Consider the following 19,964-nt stretch of genomic DNA (forward strand, 5'->3'; position numbering starts at 1 on the left):
AAGGTCGAGACCAATCACTGAATCACATGTGAGCCCATCTCAAGAGTAACAATCAATATCCTCTTTCCAAGATATCATTTTTTGGATAAGAAATGACATCAATATACTCACAATGGGGATAGGAGGTAGTAGTGTTTTTGAAGGAAAATAGATGTTTGAACTGGAGTAATGCAGCAATCTGGTGATGAGAACAGAGTGTTGCACAAGTTTGAGAATAAAAGAGGAAAAACTGGAGGAAGAGAAGTTGATAAGAGCATGTTAGACAACCTATCTTTCCTTAATTATGATGAAATCACAAGAAGATGTATCATTATATATAGAAAGGAAAAATGGAGGGTCACTACATCATAAACTAATTTAAAGTCTTGGTCAACCATATGTAAACTTCTTATAGATTACTGATATCATTTTCAAATGGTATAAGCACCATCCATCATGTAGCTTTCAAATTTTAAGTGCCAGTTTATTCAAAATAGGATGAGAGTTGACCACCCCTGATAGCTTATTTTGGGGCCTAGAATTACCTTAAGTGAGAGAGGTTGTGAAATGTCGATTAAGATTTTTTGGAATTAAATGATCTAAGTTTATCGTTAACTTTTTTTTCCTTTGTTAGTCATTTTAAATAGTATAAAATAATTAATTGTTCAGTGCTATTAATATTTTATAAAAAAAAATAGAGATTATTACAAAAGTAAGTTGTTTTATAAGATTATTAAACATAAATTATTATTATATTTGATAAAGTTTAATATGTATTAATGATTATTGTATTTGATTGAAATAATAATAAAAATATTAAGGTATTATTTTACTTAAATGCTTTTAAAATATTATCAGTTATAAATTAGTATTATAATTGGTTAAACTATCATATATTATGTCAAATATTTAATTTGTGTATTTTCTAAACTATATTTACCTTGTCAATCTAATTAAATTATTTTTTAAATCAATAATAAAACAACTGAGATATATCTTATGCAGAAGTTCATGATGTTTAATGTGTTTGTTTTAACTTTTCTCTTCTCAAACACATTGGTATACTTGGTCAAATAAACAAAATTACTAAATCCATGTGTGTTGCTCACAATTAAGCTGATGCACTGAAGAATGGGGTGCATGACTTCTCCAATAATGAAAGTCCTACGTTCACATACAATTATGTCATGCATGGAAGCAAAAACCCAATTGGATACAACTTTTGAAAGACAAAAAAAATTGATAGATGATATATACAATCTTGAAGATCGGGGTAGAGGACTCCAATAATTTAATCAGCACAGGGTCTTGATCTACTGACAAGAAAACAATTATATGTCTCGATGTCGTTCGATCACATGCAATTTATCTCTAACATGTGGTTTAGTTTACATCACATTTTTCTTCTTATTTTGTTGAATTTGTGATTTCAGGCATATTGTCTATGAAAATCATCATTCTTGTGAACTTGATAAGAAAAATGTAAACTCATGTATTGCTTAATCTCACTTTCCCTTGTTCAAATATATATTGAACCTATATATAATACTATAATATGGCCACACTACTGCATACTTCTCTATTATATGAATATAAATGGGATAACAATATTTGAAGGTATTGAATTATTTTTTTTTTCTATTAAAAGAATGGATCTTTCAAGTTTTTCTATTAAAGGTACTGCACTTTGAAAATTTTCTATTAAAATGATTAATTTCACTATTTTTATTATTGAATATATCAAACTAATCACCTTATTTTTAAAATAAAATAAAACAAATAATCCTAATTTTATTTATAAGATACCTTCAATCAGAATTACAAAAAAGTAAGTATTTTTAATTAAAAAAAGTGATAATTCGATAATTTTTGATGTTGTTATCTCATTGTATTAAAAAGTTAAAAAAAATAACTTAGAATGACTAGACCATATTGATGCTAAAGCTAAATCATTATACAAACTACTTTCCAACATTATTTTCTTGGAAATAGTAAATTACTTTTTCAGAGTAATTTACTCTGAAAAAGGCCAAAACTGTTGCCGTCTTTGTCTCTTCACCTCTTTGGCCATGAAACTCGTTGTCTTGACAATTTTTCATGGAACGAGTAAATACGTTTCTTGGAGTAAGGATTACTTCATGAATTATTGATTAGTCTTGGTCTTCACATATACATTCCAAGAAATATCATTTAGGACATAGAATAGTCAATATATCTAAAAGGCCAAAAGACTTGTTCCCACCCAAGTTTTTATGTAATTTCGAACCCTCACCTACGACTTTAAAAAACCCAAAATCCCGACTATGAGTCAAATTCTATTAAAATTCTCAATTATATATAAGGGTAAAATTATTATTTTAACAATAATATTTAAAAAATATAATTTATTATAATTCTCCCTTAGGTTTTAAAAACTAACAATTTTACTATTGTCTAAAGTTTTCCAATTTTGAAAAGTCCTATACGCCCCCCCCGCCCAAACTTAACTTTTTTTCTTCACCTCTCTGGTCACCATCTTTGTCTCCAATGACCTCCCCTTTCCACCCTAAACTACTGCCATCTTTGTCTCTTCACCTCTCTGGCCATGAAACTTGTTGCCTAGACAAATTTCGCAGAAAGAGTAAATACCTTTCTTGGAGTAAGAATTACTTCATGAATTATTGATTAGTCTTGGTCTTCACATATACATTCCAAAAATTATCATTTAGGACTTGGAATAGTCAATATATCTAAAAGGCCAAAAGACTTGTTCTCACCCAAGTTTTGATGTAATTCCAAACCCTCACCTTCCAACTTTAAAAAACCCAAAGTCCTGATTATGAGTCAAATTCTGTTAAAATTTTCAAATATCTATAAAGGTAAAATCGTTATTTTAATAATAATATTAAAAAATATAATTTATTTTAATTCGCCTCTTAGGTTTTAAAAACTAACAATTTCACCATTACCTAAAGTTTTCCAATTTCGAAAAGTCACATCCCCCTCCCCCAAACCTAACGTTTTTTTCTTCACCTCTTTGGCCACCATCTTCGCCTTCAACAACCTCCTCTTTCCTCTTCAACTCTCCGGCCATAAAACTCATTGTCTAGACAATTTTCGTGGAAAGAGTAAATACCTTTCTTCGAGTAAGGACTACTTCATGAATTATTGATTAGTCTTGGTCTTCACATATACATTCCAAAAAATATCGTTTAGGACTTGGAATAGTCAATGTATCTAAAATAAACCCACTTTGTCTATGTTAATTATAAGACAATAACAAAGATTGTAAGTCTTGGTCCACTAACTAGAAAGCAATATTGTCCATGTTAATTTCCAATCTCACGTCCTATCTAGTCTGTTTTATACGGGAAAAAAATTCTTGTAGTGCGTGAGATTATCCAATTTGAACAGTTAAGTTGGAGGCAAAAGCAAAAGCCCAAATGATCATAGATACTTCGAAGGAGAACATAGATTGGCCATAATACGATAAGGTTGATATGTATATGGTTATCATTATTTGTTTCTTTTCTATTTATTTTTTGAGTCAAAGATCAAAATCCTGTGACTGCAAATACTTATAAAATTTTGAACTTCAAATTATTTTCTCCATTTACTGTCTTCAAGACTTTTCATCATCTTCTAATATTCAGGGTGGTTGTAGTGGTCCATCACTTCTTCATTCTTTTGACAAAGGAAATCCACGCACTTCCAAGTTGTCAGCGTATGAAGTATTTGGGAAGGTATCAAAATGGGTGCCTGTGGAATTGGCCCTCTGATTCGGTTTTGAGACAAATCTGGCACTTGAAGAAGTTTAAATTTACCAACTGCAATGGGATATATTGTATTCACAACAAGAAAACCACAATGGCTTATGCAGATGGTTGAACAACTGCAACCAATGGCTGTGAGAAGATTCAAGGGGAAAAGAAATTCTTATGTTCAAGTGTACTATATTTTTCATTGATCAATTGTAACAGAATGTCCTGTTTCTTGAAATGCAGGGGAAGTAGCATGTATTAAATTATTACTATTGTGTGCTTTACTTTTCTTTTTCCAGAGGAAGCTTATATTCAACTCATCACCTTCACAATTCATACTGACAGGCACCTCTACCAACTGAAAATGGCAGGACTAAGGCATACTGCTTTGCCATAAGTTCAAAAGATCATTAGCAAGTCACATGCTTAGAAACTGTGATCTTGTATGGGGATTTCCAATAGGACTAATAGATTTTATGGCTGGAGTTTTGAAGTTTTTTCTCGAAGGCACATTTTACTGCAGATGTAAATGATTGTACAAAATGAGTGGATCAGATTAGCACATATTGTATTTTTATTTGATGAGTTTATCTAATTTGAAGAGGATGAAGAATCAATACAGCGGAGTCAACACTTTATGCAGAGGTTAATGATGTTTTAAAATTAGATATGGAATCTCCTCATTGACCAGACTGATACTGAGTTCACGTGTGTTGATCATAATATATATTCATCCTTGTGCACAATTAGGCTGATGCAGTGGAGAATAGGGTACATGACTTCTCCAATAATGAAATCATTCTAGAGTATATCAGAAGAATTTTGGATAGTTAATTATTCAAAAATCTGAAACTTTGAACAATTCAAGTTTAAAGATAAGGTGAATGTAATACACCATTTTTGTATAAAGAGAAAAAGGAAACAAATACACTATTTGATAAAGAAAATATGAGGAGATACTAAGATTAAATAAATACGGTTGCAAAGCAAGACTAAGGAAATTATATATAGGAGGAATTATTATCTTTGACCAAAAAAAAGGAGAAGATTTTATGATTTGATGGATTTTTAAGAATGGAAACAAGCAATATGATTGGATTGATTTTGAGATAAGGGGGTATTAACTGAACATAATCCTATACATATCTACTTATAATAACTTTTTAATTTTGATTATAGGGAGAGATCACCATAATAGGATAGGAAACAGGACCCAATTTGCTTTTCTTGCTGGATGAGTGGATCAAAATCATCGCGCTTTAATTTGAATGCTTTTTTGCTTTGTATGTAGTGAATGATGGAGTTGGGGCACAATCCCTTGAAATATAGAGGGCTGTTTGCTTTCGCTTGAATCAACTGCTCTGCTTCAGTAATGCTCTTTTCCACATCTTTCTGCCAGTCCTTAGCACTCTGTTTGATCTCTTCTACGTTTCTTTCGGCAGCAGTAACCCTACGCCGAACTTCGTCTTTTGTATTATTCAGCTTATCAACTACTTCTTGGAGATTGTCAAAGTTGCTCTTGTAGTTGAACAAATACTTAAATTGACGCCAAATTGGAGCAGCCAACTATTAGGCAACTTGAAGGACAGGACTCACCGCACCCTCAAGATTCCCACAATCATCGAACAGAAGAGAAGTAAAGCAATTGAAAGTAAATCAAACAGAGATAATCACAGTACAACCATTAAACAAAAAATTAAAGAAATGAAAAAAATTTTTTTTTCCTGGTAAAGAAGAAGTAATCGAAGGCAAGAAGGTTTTTTTTTTTTTGGTCAAAGGTAAATAAGGGAACTGGAGATGGTTTTTTTTTTTTTTAACTTTTTCTTTTCTTTAATAAGGAATCAGGAACTGGACAGGAGTGAAAAACGAAGCGATCTGGTGAAAAATGTTATTTGTGCAAACTAGGGGTGAAAAAGTGTTTTTAGACTAAACCTATGGTGGGAAAATTGTTCTTTATTCAAGTTTTAAATATGACAATTACACCTATAAAATCTTATTCGTGTACCTTAAAATATGGTTAATTGAAAAATATATAAATTATAGAGTTAAAAAGACAATTTAACAATCAGAGGGTAAAAATGTTTTTTCATTTGAACCTAATCAAGCTAACCAAACTTGTCTCAAGTTTAAGCTCAAGTTTGAACAAATATCGCACGAGTTTAGACAGGCCAAGCTTCTTCTAAAATTATCGAATTGATTTTGAATCAAACACTGCTCAAACTTTGATTGACTAGAAGGAGAGAAAAAGCTGATGATCAAAGAAGAGATCGTTGTCAAAGAGTTCCCATTGAAACTTTAGGGGGAAACGGTGATTTTTCAAACCTTGGGTGAGAAAAAATTGTTAGATTTTTAAACCTAAGAAGAAATGTGATTAAATTTTTAGCTTTTTTAAATATCTTTACTAAATGATGATTTTGCTTCTAACACTAACCTTAAAAATTAACAAATGGGTGGGTTTTTATATTTTTTAAAATTAATAGGTGAAAACTTGAGAAAATATTAATCTTTCGGTGGGAATAAGTCCTTTGGCCAAAGAACAATTAATAAAATTCAACTCAAATAATTAGGTATCATTCTGCAACAATTCAAGAATAATTAAGTACAAATTAAAGACTTCTTATCCAAAATTTAGCCTTAAACTTCTAGAAAAGATAACATAAAATCTTTATCATATACCTCTCTGGCTTACAGAAGATGAAGATACTTACAGAAAGAGAAGGTTTAACAGAATTCCACAGGGTTGGATGTGGCTTTCCCTGAACAATCTCTCACTCAGTGTTACCACTTTCTGTCTTGACTTTTCACAATCTTGCTTCCAAATCTCATGAATTTCTCGTTGGTGCAATTTTCTGTATCAACAATTACCAAAAATTCTTCTTCTATAGAGATTATTTTAGACAAAACATTAAGTTTAATGAGATTATTAACACATGTAGTAATTGAACGCGATTATATATAACAATTCAATTATAAAAATCAGGTAAAAATCAGGTTAACAATTCAATTATTAACACATGTAGTCAATAAAAACGTAAATTATTCGTGTTTAATTTGTATTTTATACATGACGTTTCAAATTTTTGAATCCAAAACATATTAAACAAGTTTTTTATACATTTTTCATATTAAACACATATTTTTGTCTTGTTTTATGTTTTCCGACTTTTATAAATGTCATGACTATATAAAACCAAAAACACAATTTTTTGTCATCTAAATCTCTAATCTCTCCTGATAATTTTTTGATAATGATTGAATCTTGATTATATATTATGTTATATTTGATTTAATAGTTAATTATATACTTTATATTTGAATTGTTAACTAGAAATCTATGAAAAATGTTAGAATTATGTTTGATATTGCATATATTATTAATTATCTATTGTATTAAACCTGTAAACATGCGTTCCGTATCAAAATCTTATAACCCTTTTTTTATAAATGTATTTTTTACTGTTTACTGTATCATACCCGTATAACTCCTGTATCATTTACTTCCATTCCCGTATTTACTAGGGGTAAATAAATAAATCAAACAGTTAAACTACATATGATTTGGATTACAGAGAGTAGAGACACGCAACAGTATAAAATAAACACTTGATTACTCAACCTAACAAAAGAATAATTTTCATGAAATTGGAGAACTTTTATTCCCATAACTCTGAAGAAATAAAGAATATACACACGTTTGAAATTACGAATTAAAAAAAAAAAAGCTAATTTAAGACTTTGCACTTGAAATTGTATCACTAATCTGACTCGCTTCAGAACGGCCATGGAGATTGCCTAATGGACATCGGCAGAGCTTCATGCAATGGTTTTTGATAAACCATGGAATCAACAGGATTCAAAATCTTATCACAATTACTACTCTCTCCCACAAAACCAATATTTTCATTACAATTTCCTCCCCAAGGAACAAAATTCTCACTGTTACACCTCCACAAACCATCACTGTGACTGTAAAATCCACATGGCGATGGAAAAACACTCTCCAAATTAAGCTTTTGCTTATCTCCATTGTTATTGTAAACTTGAATTGCTTTGCCCTTTTCCTTCATTTTCGTCAGCACCTTAATCTTCTCTCTTACGCCCCACAAATTCAACTCCAAACAATTACACAGAGTCACCAGCTCCTTTTCCTGCAATTTGTTCAAATTCGCTTCCCACGTTGCAAACAAATTCCCAATATCCTTCTTCTTTGATTTCTGGATTTTTCGTTTCTTGCTGTCCAAGAAACCTAAAAGATTTAGGTTACTCTTGAGCTTCTCTTTTGATTCCTCACCGGCTTGAGCTAATTTGTAGTTGATGATCTTTTCATCAACCTGAGATTTGTCCTCCGGCCACGTGGTGACCTCGCCATCGGCGTCAAAGCACACCATGCACACCGTGACATCGCTCAGTGTCTGCAGCTGCTGAGCTTTATTCTTCAACGTTAATTTTCGCTTGTTGAATTGTCTTGAATTTGAGGGAGCCATTGAATTTGACAACATTGAATATGAAGAACAAAAAATTGTTGCAAGAAGCGGTAATTTGTAGGAAAACTTATTTTCGATTTTTCCTGAATGAATTTTACTTTCCTAATTTTCTGAATTTCTCCTTCCGCGATTTTGATTTCTTTCCTAAAATGTAAAGTAAAATATGATTTATTTATTAGATATATTTTATTTTCTTGATAGTGAGTTGTAATTTCTACAATAAAAAAAAACTAAAATTTGAAAATATTAGTCCTTGCACGGTTGCACCCTTGCATGGCGCCCATTACTTTGCGGCGTTAAACCAAATCTAAATATTTTTGGGTTAATCTGACTCGATTTGAATAAACCTAAACTATGCAATCAATAAAGTCCTATCAAAACACAATATGTAATAATATACTTTGTAATATATCATAGAATAACACAATTCTTACAAAAAAACATTAGAAAAACATTTTGACATGAAATGACATTTTATCAAAACAAAATTATTCTATTTCAAATTGATATTAATAGTTTGTTGATTGTCTCTTTATATGATATATTGAAGGGATAAAAAAACAAAATATTATAATCAATAACCTAAATAAGTCTACAACTTTAACTTCAAAATAATACTATCAATAATCAATGTGATTGACTACTTGTCAAATACTTAAGAAATTTAATTTTTAATTCATATGATGAATATTACTATCATAAATATTAAAACTATTACTAAGTATATGAATATGACACGCCAAATATAATAAATTTAAATTAATAGTACTTATAACACACAAATGAAAAAAATAAATAAACTACAAATATTTTTTTTTCAAATATGTCAAAAAAATTATTATATTAGAAAGAATATTTTAAATTGAAGATGATAAATTTTTGTCAAAAGGCTTAAGACTAGCTCCTCTAAATAGATATTTAATCAACTTGTACAATTTTTTAAGGAGTAAAATCATTTAAGGGATAATTTAAGTAACTATCATAATTGAACCAATGAAATAATAAAAATCAAGTTTTAACTAGAAAATCCTAATACAAAAGAGTGTTAGAACATTGTCTTTATTGAATATCTTTTTTGTTTGTATCAATATCCATTTTATCCTCTATGAGTACATTCAAATTAAAATTATTATCTTCTAAGTCAACATAAGGAGGAAATGGTGAAAAATAAATATACAAATTTTATTTAAAATAATAATTCAGTAGTAGAATTACTAATCAAACCAAATAATTAATCTTTGGTGCAACCAAGTGTTTCAACTATATTGGGTTAGCTTTGGGTACTAATTTTTAGTAACAGTGTAACTAATAATAATAATAATAATTCAATAGTAGTGTTACCAATTTTCAGGTTTGTTCAAGTTATTCAGGTTGGCTTCATGTCAATGCAAACACAACTCAACTTTTGTGGGGTTAACCTGAACCCAACCCGATCTATTTTTCATATCAAAAATCATAAACCTAAGTCAATTTGTGTCGTGTTATATTGGGTTAATGAATTGTGTTAAATTTTGCCAAGTCTAATCTCATTGGCATTATTGCTTGAAAGATAGGCGATTGAAGTGGTTTTTGGAGAGTAAATTTAATTTTTTTTAACCCATTGTTTGGCTTAAAATATTTAAATAATACTTTTCACTCAAAATCAAACTCCATTCATTAAAAAAAAAAAACGAGTGATGTTATGTGAAAAATAATATAAATAACTTTTTTTTACAAACAATGATATGTCATTATATGATTTAGTAGTTTTAAATTAAAGATAAAGGCATCCCTAATTATATAGTGACATATTAGTGTTTATATATATTATTTGTGTATATAGTTTTATTTTTCAAAAAATAAATTATAATGTTAGAATGCTAAATTACCATTTTTTTAAATTATCATATAATCTTGTATTAACAAAAAAATGGTTTGGAATGTATACTTATATAATTGTATGTTTGAGGTGAACAATAATTTTGAAAATTTGACGGTGTCAATGAATTTTTAGTGGGTTTCTGGAAATTAGAAAAACATTTGGGGTGTTTTAAAAACTTTTAAAATGAATATATCTCTTGGTAGATTCAAAATTGATAGTTACAACCTAAACAATTAAATAAAATGTAACAAATCAAAGATATAAATATTATATTAAAAATGACTAAAGCCATTAAAATATTTTTGAAATATATACGGTGAATATGTAATTTCTGGAAAAGGAAAGGGGGAAAATATCCACTTGCCACTTAGAAGTTTTAACAATTGTTTATATCCCTAAAATATTGTTAACAATTCAGTCCAAAAGGAGTGTTATTGTAATATTTAAAACCTTGGGAATGGCAATGGTGAAATTGTGGTGATGGTAAAGAAGCAACACATTTCTAAACAGTTTTAGGATTCGATTTGTATGTTTTGAAATTTGTTTAAGTGTTAAACTATTATATTTAAAACGTTTGGGTGTACTCAAAAACAGTTACTTTTTAATATTCATTCAAAATTTATGAATGATAAAATTATTATTTTACTCTTTACATGATTATTTTTTAATAAAATTTAATTTTGAATGGAAAAATGTTATTTATGTCATCTAAGAGTGAGAAAGTATTTTTAGGACAAACTTTGGGTTACTCTTTTTTAGATTAAGGTGAGGAATTTGGTTATCTGGATTTTTTTTTTTTTAAGCAAATTATATTAAACAAAACAAAGAAAACATCATGAGCCCATCATGTCTCATCTAAGAAACCAAGATAGTGACTATACAAAAGCATAAACAAAGCTATACAATCAATTGTCCCTATTTTTCCTCCTCAAATCAAATATCTCAGAGTTAACTGTTCCAAATTGGTACGTGCTATCGTCGACACCCAAATTAAAATCCTAAATTCCTGCAACAAAAATATAGTAAAGGAAAGTAGGGATCATTCTCCCAAAGAGCTTTGATTAGTATGTCGTCACAAATAAATCGAAATAAGGAAATAAAAAGGGGGTTTTGAATTGAATGTAAATTATAATGAAAAACAATAAATAAAAATTCGGTGAAGTAATTTAAAATGAATAAATCAATTTAACAAACCTTGGTCTATGGTCACATCCACCATTGAAACTACGATTGATCATCAAAACTAAAAATATCAAATTAATTATTCAAATATTCGTTGTGGTATTAAAACCTATTTTTCCTTACGATTAGTTAACCAAAAACATGTATTCTAATTAACTCTTATTGATTAATAATTCGGATACGATCTCTAATTTAATTAAACAATAATATTACTAATTAGAAAGACCAACGAAGCATAACAACACAAGCATTCGACGTTGCATTTAATCTAGTTGATTATTTTCCAAGGATTTACAGTTTCTGACGCAGCAAACATAAACCTAGTTGCCACTTTGATTAGATGGATTGAACAATTACGGATTTAGCACCTAAACTAGCAGTAGATTATATTAATTGATAAACTAATCACGCGCCTTAGAAATCAACCAACACAATCATAAAAAAATAATTCAGAAAGATAATCAATACTCGAATAATTAAAAAAATATATTAAAGAACAAAAATAAATCTCACAATCATTGTAGTTCCATGGTTTCAGATCCCTTCAACCAAGAGAAAATATTCAGTCACTGTAAACCATATTTAGCTCTCTAATCCTCTAATTACAATGATGAATAATCCCAGCAAAATAAAAAATAAAAGTATATATATTTTCTCCCTACTAAAATCTGGAAATAAAAGTCAATTCTAATCTCCTAATCCAACCAAGCAACAGTGATACATATCTTCCCAAAAAGAAAGGAAAAGATATATATTTTAATGTCTGTCCTTCCTCCAAAAATATTTTTCCTAATCTATCTCAATTAATCCCTTTTTTAGGCAGCAAATCTTGATATTTTGTGGACTTTTTCAACTGATCTGGATGTCTAGATTTAATTTTCGAATTCTATTTTCGCCATTTCATGTGCCAACACCTAGTCGGTATCACGGATTTTTGTTGATTCGTAAATTTGCTTCAGTTTTAGACTTCTTGGCCCAACTTACTTCAAAAAAATATTCAAAACTTCCTAAGTGCAAAAGATAAATAATTTAATTAGATTGACTTAAATTTCCACACAACATAAGAGAATTAGAACTCAAAATAATAACAATTAATGGCGTTATCACAAATCATGACCTATATACCTAATAGAAATTATAAAACTTTGGTAGAGCTTTTCCTTAGCTTGGAAGTCTGTCAGAGTTCCTGCAAAGATAGGGTTAGAGAGGGAAGGTGATCCACAATAAGAAATCAAACAATGTTACAAGGTCACAACCACCACTTGCCAACGAAAACCCGCATTCTTGCCAACCAAAATCTGATGAGATGAAAAAGTCATAGATCTCCATAGGGGAAATTACTAAGAGCAGCAACAAAAACTCTCAGCCTGAAAGAAGATGGCCGCGATGGCCAGCTAACCGCGAAGCGAAAACAGCTCCAGCAAGCACCGCTCCATGAAAGCACTTCCTTTCAACACAACTTTCCACAAGTAATACTTCGTATGGGCACTGCAAGCCCACCAAAACTAAATGGTCGTTCTTCATCACAAGCTATCATTCAAAAATATAATTAGGAAGTCCCTAAGACCTCGCAAGAGACTCATCTTCCTCAGTCTTTATGACATTGTGGAGGAGAGAAGCTCTTTCCCCAAGGCCTCGTGATAAATTGGTTCCAAGGTTGCGGAATGTATGTGCAGCTGCAAAGACTAATTATACCCCTCCAAACATCTTGTCTCACAGCACAGTAGAAGAAAAGGTATTCCAAATTTTCCCTCCCAAGGCTGCACAAACTACAAGTGTCATGAGAAGTAATCCATACCTCAAAATTTTATCCTTAGTCATTAACTTTCCTCTTATAGCAAGCCAAGTAATTCCTTTCTACCCTAATTTCATTCTAGGCCGATCTAGTAGAAAATTTATCGTTTGGACTACGTGTCTATATAGGGGCATCCTCACTTCCTCTTGGGGGAGCTATTATGGCTTCCTTTATTTCCAAGAGCTCTCTAGAATTTACACACATGCAACACTCAAATAAAAACTTGATGATTACTCAAACTAGCAAAAGAATAATCTTCAAGAAATTGGAGAATTTTTATTTCTGTGAATCTGAAGAAATAAAGAATATACAGACGTTTGAATTTACCAATAAAAGAAAATACTACTTTAAGACTTTGCACTTGAAACTGTATCTTTAAGCTCACTCCTTTCAGAACGGCCATGGAAATTGCCTCATGGACTTTGGCAGAGCTTCGTGCAATGGTGTTTGACAAACCATGGAACCAATAGGATTCAAAATCCTATCACAATTACTACTCTCTCCCACAAAACCAATATTTTCATTACAATTTCCTCCCCAAGGAACAAAATTCTCACTGCTAGAACCCCACAAACAAGCACTGTGACTGTAAAATCCCCGTGGCGATGGAAAAACACTCTCCAAATTAAGCTGTTGCTTATCTCCATTGTTATTGTAAACTTGAATTGCTTTGCCCTTTTCCTTCATTTTCATCAGCACCTTAATCTTCTCTCTTACGCCCCACAACTTCGAATCCAAGCAATTACATAGAGCCACCAGCTCCTTTTCCTGCAATTTGTTCAAATTCGCTTCCCACTTTGTAAACAAATTGCCAATATTCTTCTTCTTCTTTGATTTCTAGATTTTTCGTTTCTTGCGGTCCAAGAAACCTAAAAGGTTTAGGTTACTCTTGAGCTTCTCTTTTGATTCATACCGAATTGAGCTAATTTGTAGTTGATGATTGTTTCATCAACCTGAGATTTGTCCTCTGGACACGTGGTGACCTCGCCATCAATGTCGAAGCACTCCATGCACACCGTGACATCGCTCAGTGTCTGCAGCTGCTGACCTTTCTTCTTCAACGTTAATTTTCGCTTGTTGAATTGTCTTGAATTTGAGGGAGCCATTGAATTTGACAACATTGAATACCAAAAACAAAAAAATGATTGCAAGAAGCTTTAATTTATAGGAAAAACTATTTTTGATTTTTCCTGATTGAATTTTACTTTCCTGATTTTCTAAATTTTTTCCTTCCGTGATTTTGATTTCTTTCCTAAAATGCAAAGTTAAATATGATTTATTTATTAAATATATTTTATTTTCTTGATTATGACTTGAAATGTCTACAAGGGATATTAATTAAAATCGGTAAAATTTTTTCTCATAAACCTTTTTAGGCAAACATACAACGATTTTACCTTTATAGGCAAATTTAATTTTAATTTCAAAAATACCCTCTCTCGGCTTATTACGTCACTCTCAGTGATTTACTTGACGCCAAACCGTCTAAAATTTTCTTAATAGAGTTGACAATTTTTTATTCAAACTATCACTAATTCACGTTCTATTAAAAACATACTTAAAAATTAATAAATTTTTGTTTAGGTTTCAAATACAAATAGTAACAAAAAAAACGTATAGATGAGGAGAATGATAAGTGTGAATCGATGTTGTATCATAGTGCGTATGGAACGTGCAGGGTGCGTGCAACATGTGTACAGATTAACATAAGTGATCAATTTTTGATAACCTATAAGCATTCTCTATTTGTTACGTTAAGATTCGAAGATTCAAAAATTTATTCGAAATGATCAATTTTTGTTATAATATAAATTGAAACAAAAAAATTAACATAAGTGCAAAGAAGGATGCGTGAGGGTGTACACAAGTGCTTAAAAAATGAGTAGGGTGCATAAAGGGTGCACAGAGTGCGTTAAAAGTGCGTAGGATGTGGGGTGCATAAAACCTTTTAAAATATAAATATATATGTTATATTGTGTTATATATATATATATAACACAATATAACATATATATTTATATTTTAAAAGGTTTTATGCACCCCACATCCTACGCACTTTTAACGCACTCTATGCACCATTTGCACTATATATATATATATATATATATATATATATATATATATATATATATATAGATTTTAAAAGGTTTTACCCACCCCGCACCCTACGCACTTTTTACGCACCCTTAAACACTTGTGCACACCCTCACACACCCTTTTTCACACATGTGTTAATCTTTTCGTTTTAATCTATATTATAACAAAAATTGATGATTTTGAATAAGTTTTTAAATCTTAAAATCATAACGTAACAAACAGAGAATGCTTATAAGTTATCAAAAATTGATCGCTTATGTTAATCTGTACACACCATGCACGCACCTTCGCACCCTTTAAGCTTTATACGCACCGTGATACAGCATCAGTTCGCATGTATCATTCTCCTCATCTATGCTATTTTTTCATTACTATCTGTATTTAAAACCTAAACAAAAATTTATCAATTTTTAAGCATGTTTTTAATCCTTAGAACGTGAATTAGTAATTCGAATAAGAAATTATCAAATCTGTTAAGAAAATTTTAGGCGGTTGAATATGACGTAAATCACTAAGAGTGACGTAATAAGCTGGGAGAGGGTATTTTTGAAATTAAAAGTAAATTTGTCTATAAAGGTAAAACCACTATACGTTTGCCTAAAAAGATTTACGCAGAAAATTTTTTGCTAATTTTAATTAATATCCCTTTCTACAATCCAAAAAAAAAAACTAAAATTTGAAAATAATAATCCACACGTCAACTAACCTAGCACGGTTGCGCCCTTGCATGTCGTTGATTACCTTGTGACGTCTGTTGGTGATGGTAAAATCTAGGCAGCATGCTTCTGATTTGCTATCCCGAGTATCTCCGCCTCAACTATTTGGCCATTGGCCGTCATTTCCTTAGCGAATAGACTCATTTTCTGGAAGATATAAATGAAGTAAAAATTTTGGGATCCCACAAAATGAGATAATTAAAATCTAATTATTCTCCCTTCGGGTTGAGTAGTTCAATCAAAACCTTTGCTTATTCAATAGTATTATGTGCACTCCAGATAATTATTTACAATAAAACTATGTATACTTACTTTTAACACATAATTTGTACACACAGATAATATGTTATCATATGATTAGGTGTTGTTTTATCATATGATAATATATGTTTCAAAATCACTTAATTATATGATGACATATCATATATGTACATAAATTATATATCAAAAACGGGTACGCATAACATTGCTTAATTATTTATATAAAATTAAATGATTTTGGATTATAAAAAAATTCACCATTAGGGTGCGTTTAATTTAGATATTGTTTTATTATCAAAATTTAAATAATATAAATTCGTTAGAAGATTATTATATATAAATTATTATTATATTTAATAAAATTTTAAAAATATAAATATTTATTGTGTTTGATTAGAGATAATAAAATATACTAATATATTATTTTACTTAAATATCTTTAGGTATAATTATTTTAAAATAGTTTTTATATTGATATATTAATTAAAAATAAGAGTATTTTTGTCCTTAAAAAAATATAATTTTAATAAAATAGAGATTATTTTACTAATATTTTAAAGGTGATAATAAGATTTTTAGTTATATTATTTGCTACATTATTGGTAATAAAATATTATTAGAATTTTTTATTAATTAAAAGAAATAATGTAAATAATAAATGATAAATTACTAGAATATTTTTTTCTTTACCCCAACCGAACCCCTTAACAATGGTATAATAATATTGTTCAGGTACAAAGTGAACGAGAATTCTTTGGTCTTCAATTTCAAAATCCAGCCTGTGTAATAAAACTATGCTGGCACAATAAGCAATTGAGGTGTTTTTGACATTAATGTTTGGTTTAAAAATATTTTTTCACTCAAAATCAAATTTGTTATGTAAAAAATACTAATATCGTGTTAGAAAGTGATATTATCATTTTGTCACTATAAATTATCTTTTCAAATTATCATATAAAGCTAAATTTACAAAAATTAGATAAGGATGTAAATATAAACAATTGTATGTTTGAAATGAACTATTATTTTTGAAAATATTAGAGGTATCGATGAAATTTTTAAGGGTTTTTTGAAATTTTTAAAAAAGTTTGGGCTGTTCTAAAATTTTTTTTAAATGTAATATAGTCTTTAATAGTTTCAAAATTGATAATTATACATTAAAAATTTGAACAATATGCAACTACTCAAGGGTGTAAATGTTAAATTACAAATTATTGGGATCATAAAATGTTTTCAATCCTTGGGGTGACAACAATAAAATTGTGGCACATCTCTAAAATAATTTGGGAATTGATTTGCAGGTTTTGAAATTTTTTTTAAAGGTTAAAGTGTCATAAACATTTAGGTGTAATACATTAAACAATTATTTTTTTAATGTTCTTTCAAAATTTATACATAATAAAATTGTTATTTTACCCTTTATACCATTAGTTATTTTATACATAAATTTGATTTTAGGTAGGAAAATGTTATTTATATTATTTAGGGGTGGAAAAATGTTTTTACATCAAACCTTCAGTGGGAAAATTAATTTACTCTTTTTTAATTAATATGACAAATTTGGATATCCAAATTAAAGACAATAGTGGATTGGGCTTAAGGCCCTCAAAATAGCGGGTCTTAAAAGCCAGCTAGCCCAATAAAAGTATAAGACTCCCAGCTCAACCTTATATACATAAGGTTAGACTGGGCTCTATAATAATGGGTCGCGTCAAGGTCAAGGATCAGCCCGTTAATCTTTTTATATTTTTTTTTAAATCATCAATAATAAGATATCATCCCAAACAGGCCCATGGCCCGACCCAAAGAGGTATGAGCTGGGTCGACCTGCTACAGTAACAAACCTACCCAATTGATGCCTCTAATCCAAATATTCATAGTAACGTCATTTTCTTGCGGTTAACTAAAACATATTAAAGTAAAAATTTGCATTGAAGGACCTTGAAAGCACACCTTTTAGTCACTGATTTTTTATATCAAAGGTTGATGTGCGAGGTAATCGAACCAACCTATCGCATCATAGTTAAAATTTTAAAATATGTTTAATTAGATGACATTAGTATAATGGTTGGACTGGTTTGACTTTACAGTAGAATTACAATTCAATATTATTCATCTTATTTAACTGTGAACCAATCCAATCTGATAATTAAAATGAATTTTAATCATAACCTAAATTGGATTCAATATTGATTTTCAGTTGGACTGGCCAATCCAATATGAATTTTAAAACAATGCCTTCAAATGGCTTATAGGGGACTTGACTCTAGTCCAATGTTGAGGTCACTTTTCTATACTACAAGCTTAATGTCACAAACACTAATGTTCATGCTAGACTTTTTTTTTTTTTTAATTTTTCTTAGAGTACAGGTCTTTTATCATATAAACCAATATTTGATCTCAATAATTTTGATTTCCCTAGAGATCAACACTTCTAACGAATGACATTAGAATGGAACTAAATCCTATCTCAAACGTACCTATAGATGTTACCGATCCACATACAACCAGCTATTAAAGCTACGAGGTATTATCTGCTTTAGTTTTCATTGGCCTTAAGGTTTTGTTTTGAAAAGACGTCTTATGAAAGGAAGGAAGACAATGAGTCCACATTGACCTTAGACTTGTTTGGCATCAACACAAGGTTGAGGGGCTTGGAGAAAGCATCTGACATCACCCCCACATACAACACCACTGTTGATATTGTCTTCATCCCCACATAGCAGCCACTTAAAGCCGGACCTCACGGTTTTTCCCTTAAGAGGCGTTTTATGAGGAAGATGGAGACAATAAATTTATATTGACACAAAAAACCCTTAGCTCTTATTCGGTGAGAAATTTTTTGCATCAACAATGACAAAGAAAAATTTGGAGATGGAAACACGTGATTGAAAATATGTTAGATGAAGGTATGAAAGCTACAATATAACAATTTACAATAATATTGTTCACAATGTGCAACATTTTCATCCTCTACAAATGTTTCACCTTCTGAGAAAGTTCAACTTTCCAATCAAATATGCAAAAAGAGAAGCTTAAATTAGAGGAAATACAAGTAGAACAATACCGGTCACATATAAGCGATCATGGTGAAAACCGAAATAACCTTTGATGAAAGAAGATACACTTATTGGTTCTCCAAACACCGTAATTTCTTTGTCGATATCTCCATATTGTGAAGTGATCATACCGTTTAGTGTCCAGGAAGTAGGGATTAAATAATACAACCAAACCCACCAGTTTGGAATTTGCTGCAAAAGAATATCAACATTTCCAGTTCAATTCACAAGTAAGATGATTTTGAATTGACGTGCTATCGAGTGGAGTTTAGTAGCTTACAGGTTGAGGCATGATGAATCCAGAAAACAGATTGTATAATGTGTAGAAAACTGAGGATAGAATTGAAGCAACCAGTTCATTTGGTGTTAATGCCACAAGGAGCATGCCCAAATAGTTGTAGTACAGCATTGTCATGAACATGGCATACAAATACCAGAAAATCTTATACGCCGAGCTATAAAATCCCATCATCGGATAGGTGATTACCGTAAACACAAATGCTTCAACAAATATATAAGGAATCTCAACTGCCACCTACAAAATGCAGACATGTATGTACATATAATTGAAAGAATTAGAAAGTGTGTAGAATCAATAAAACAAACAATCACATATTAAAAAGAAAAAACATGTACTACGTATCTTATTACACCTAAAACATGGCTATATCCAACAAAGACAACATTATTTCAGTATCTTCTCACCTCTCTTGTTACAATGAATGGATATACTAACAAACTACTATATCACCCATACTAACAAACTACTACTAACAATATATCACTCACA

At 30.1% G+C, this 19,964-nt stretch overlaps 1 protein-coding gene across 1 annotated transcript; it reads right to left on the reverse strand.

The window, feature by feature from the left end:
• Positions 1-7,489: 7,489 nt before the first annotated feature.
• LOC123208471 (agamous-like MADS-box protein AGL103) lies at positions 7,490-8,203 on the reverse strand. The gene has a single exon (XM_044626005.1). The coding sequence runs from the start codon at positions 8,201-8,203 to the stop codon at positions 7,490-7,492; it is 714 nt and encodes a 237-aa protein (XP_044481940.1).
• Positions 8,204-19,964: the final 11,761 nt, after the last annotated feature.

The sequence above is a fragment of the Mangifera indica genome, chromosome 2 (genome assembly GCF_011075055.1).
Source record: "Mangifera indica cultivar Alphonso chromosome 2, CATAS_Mindica_2.1, whole genome shotgun sequence".
Classification (NCBI taxonomy): Eukaryota; Viridiplantae; Streptophyta; class Magnoliopsida; order Sapindales; family Anacardiaceae; genus Mangifera; species Mangifera indica.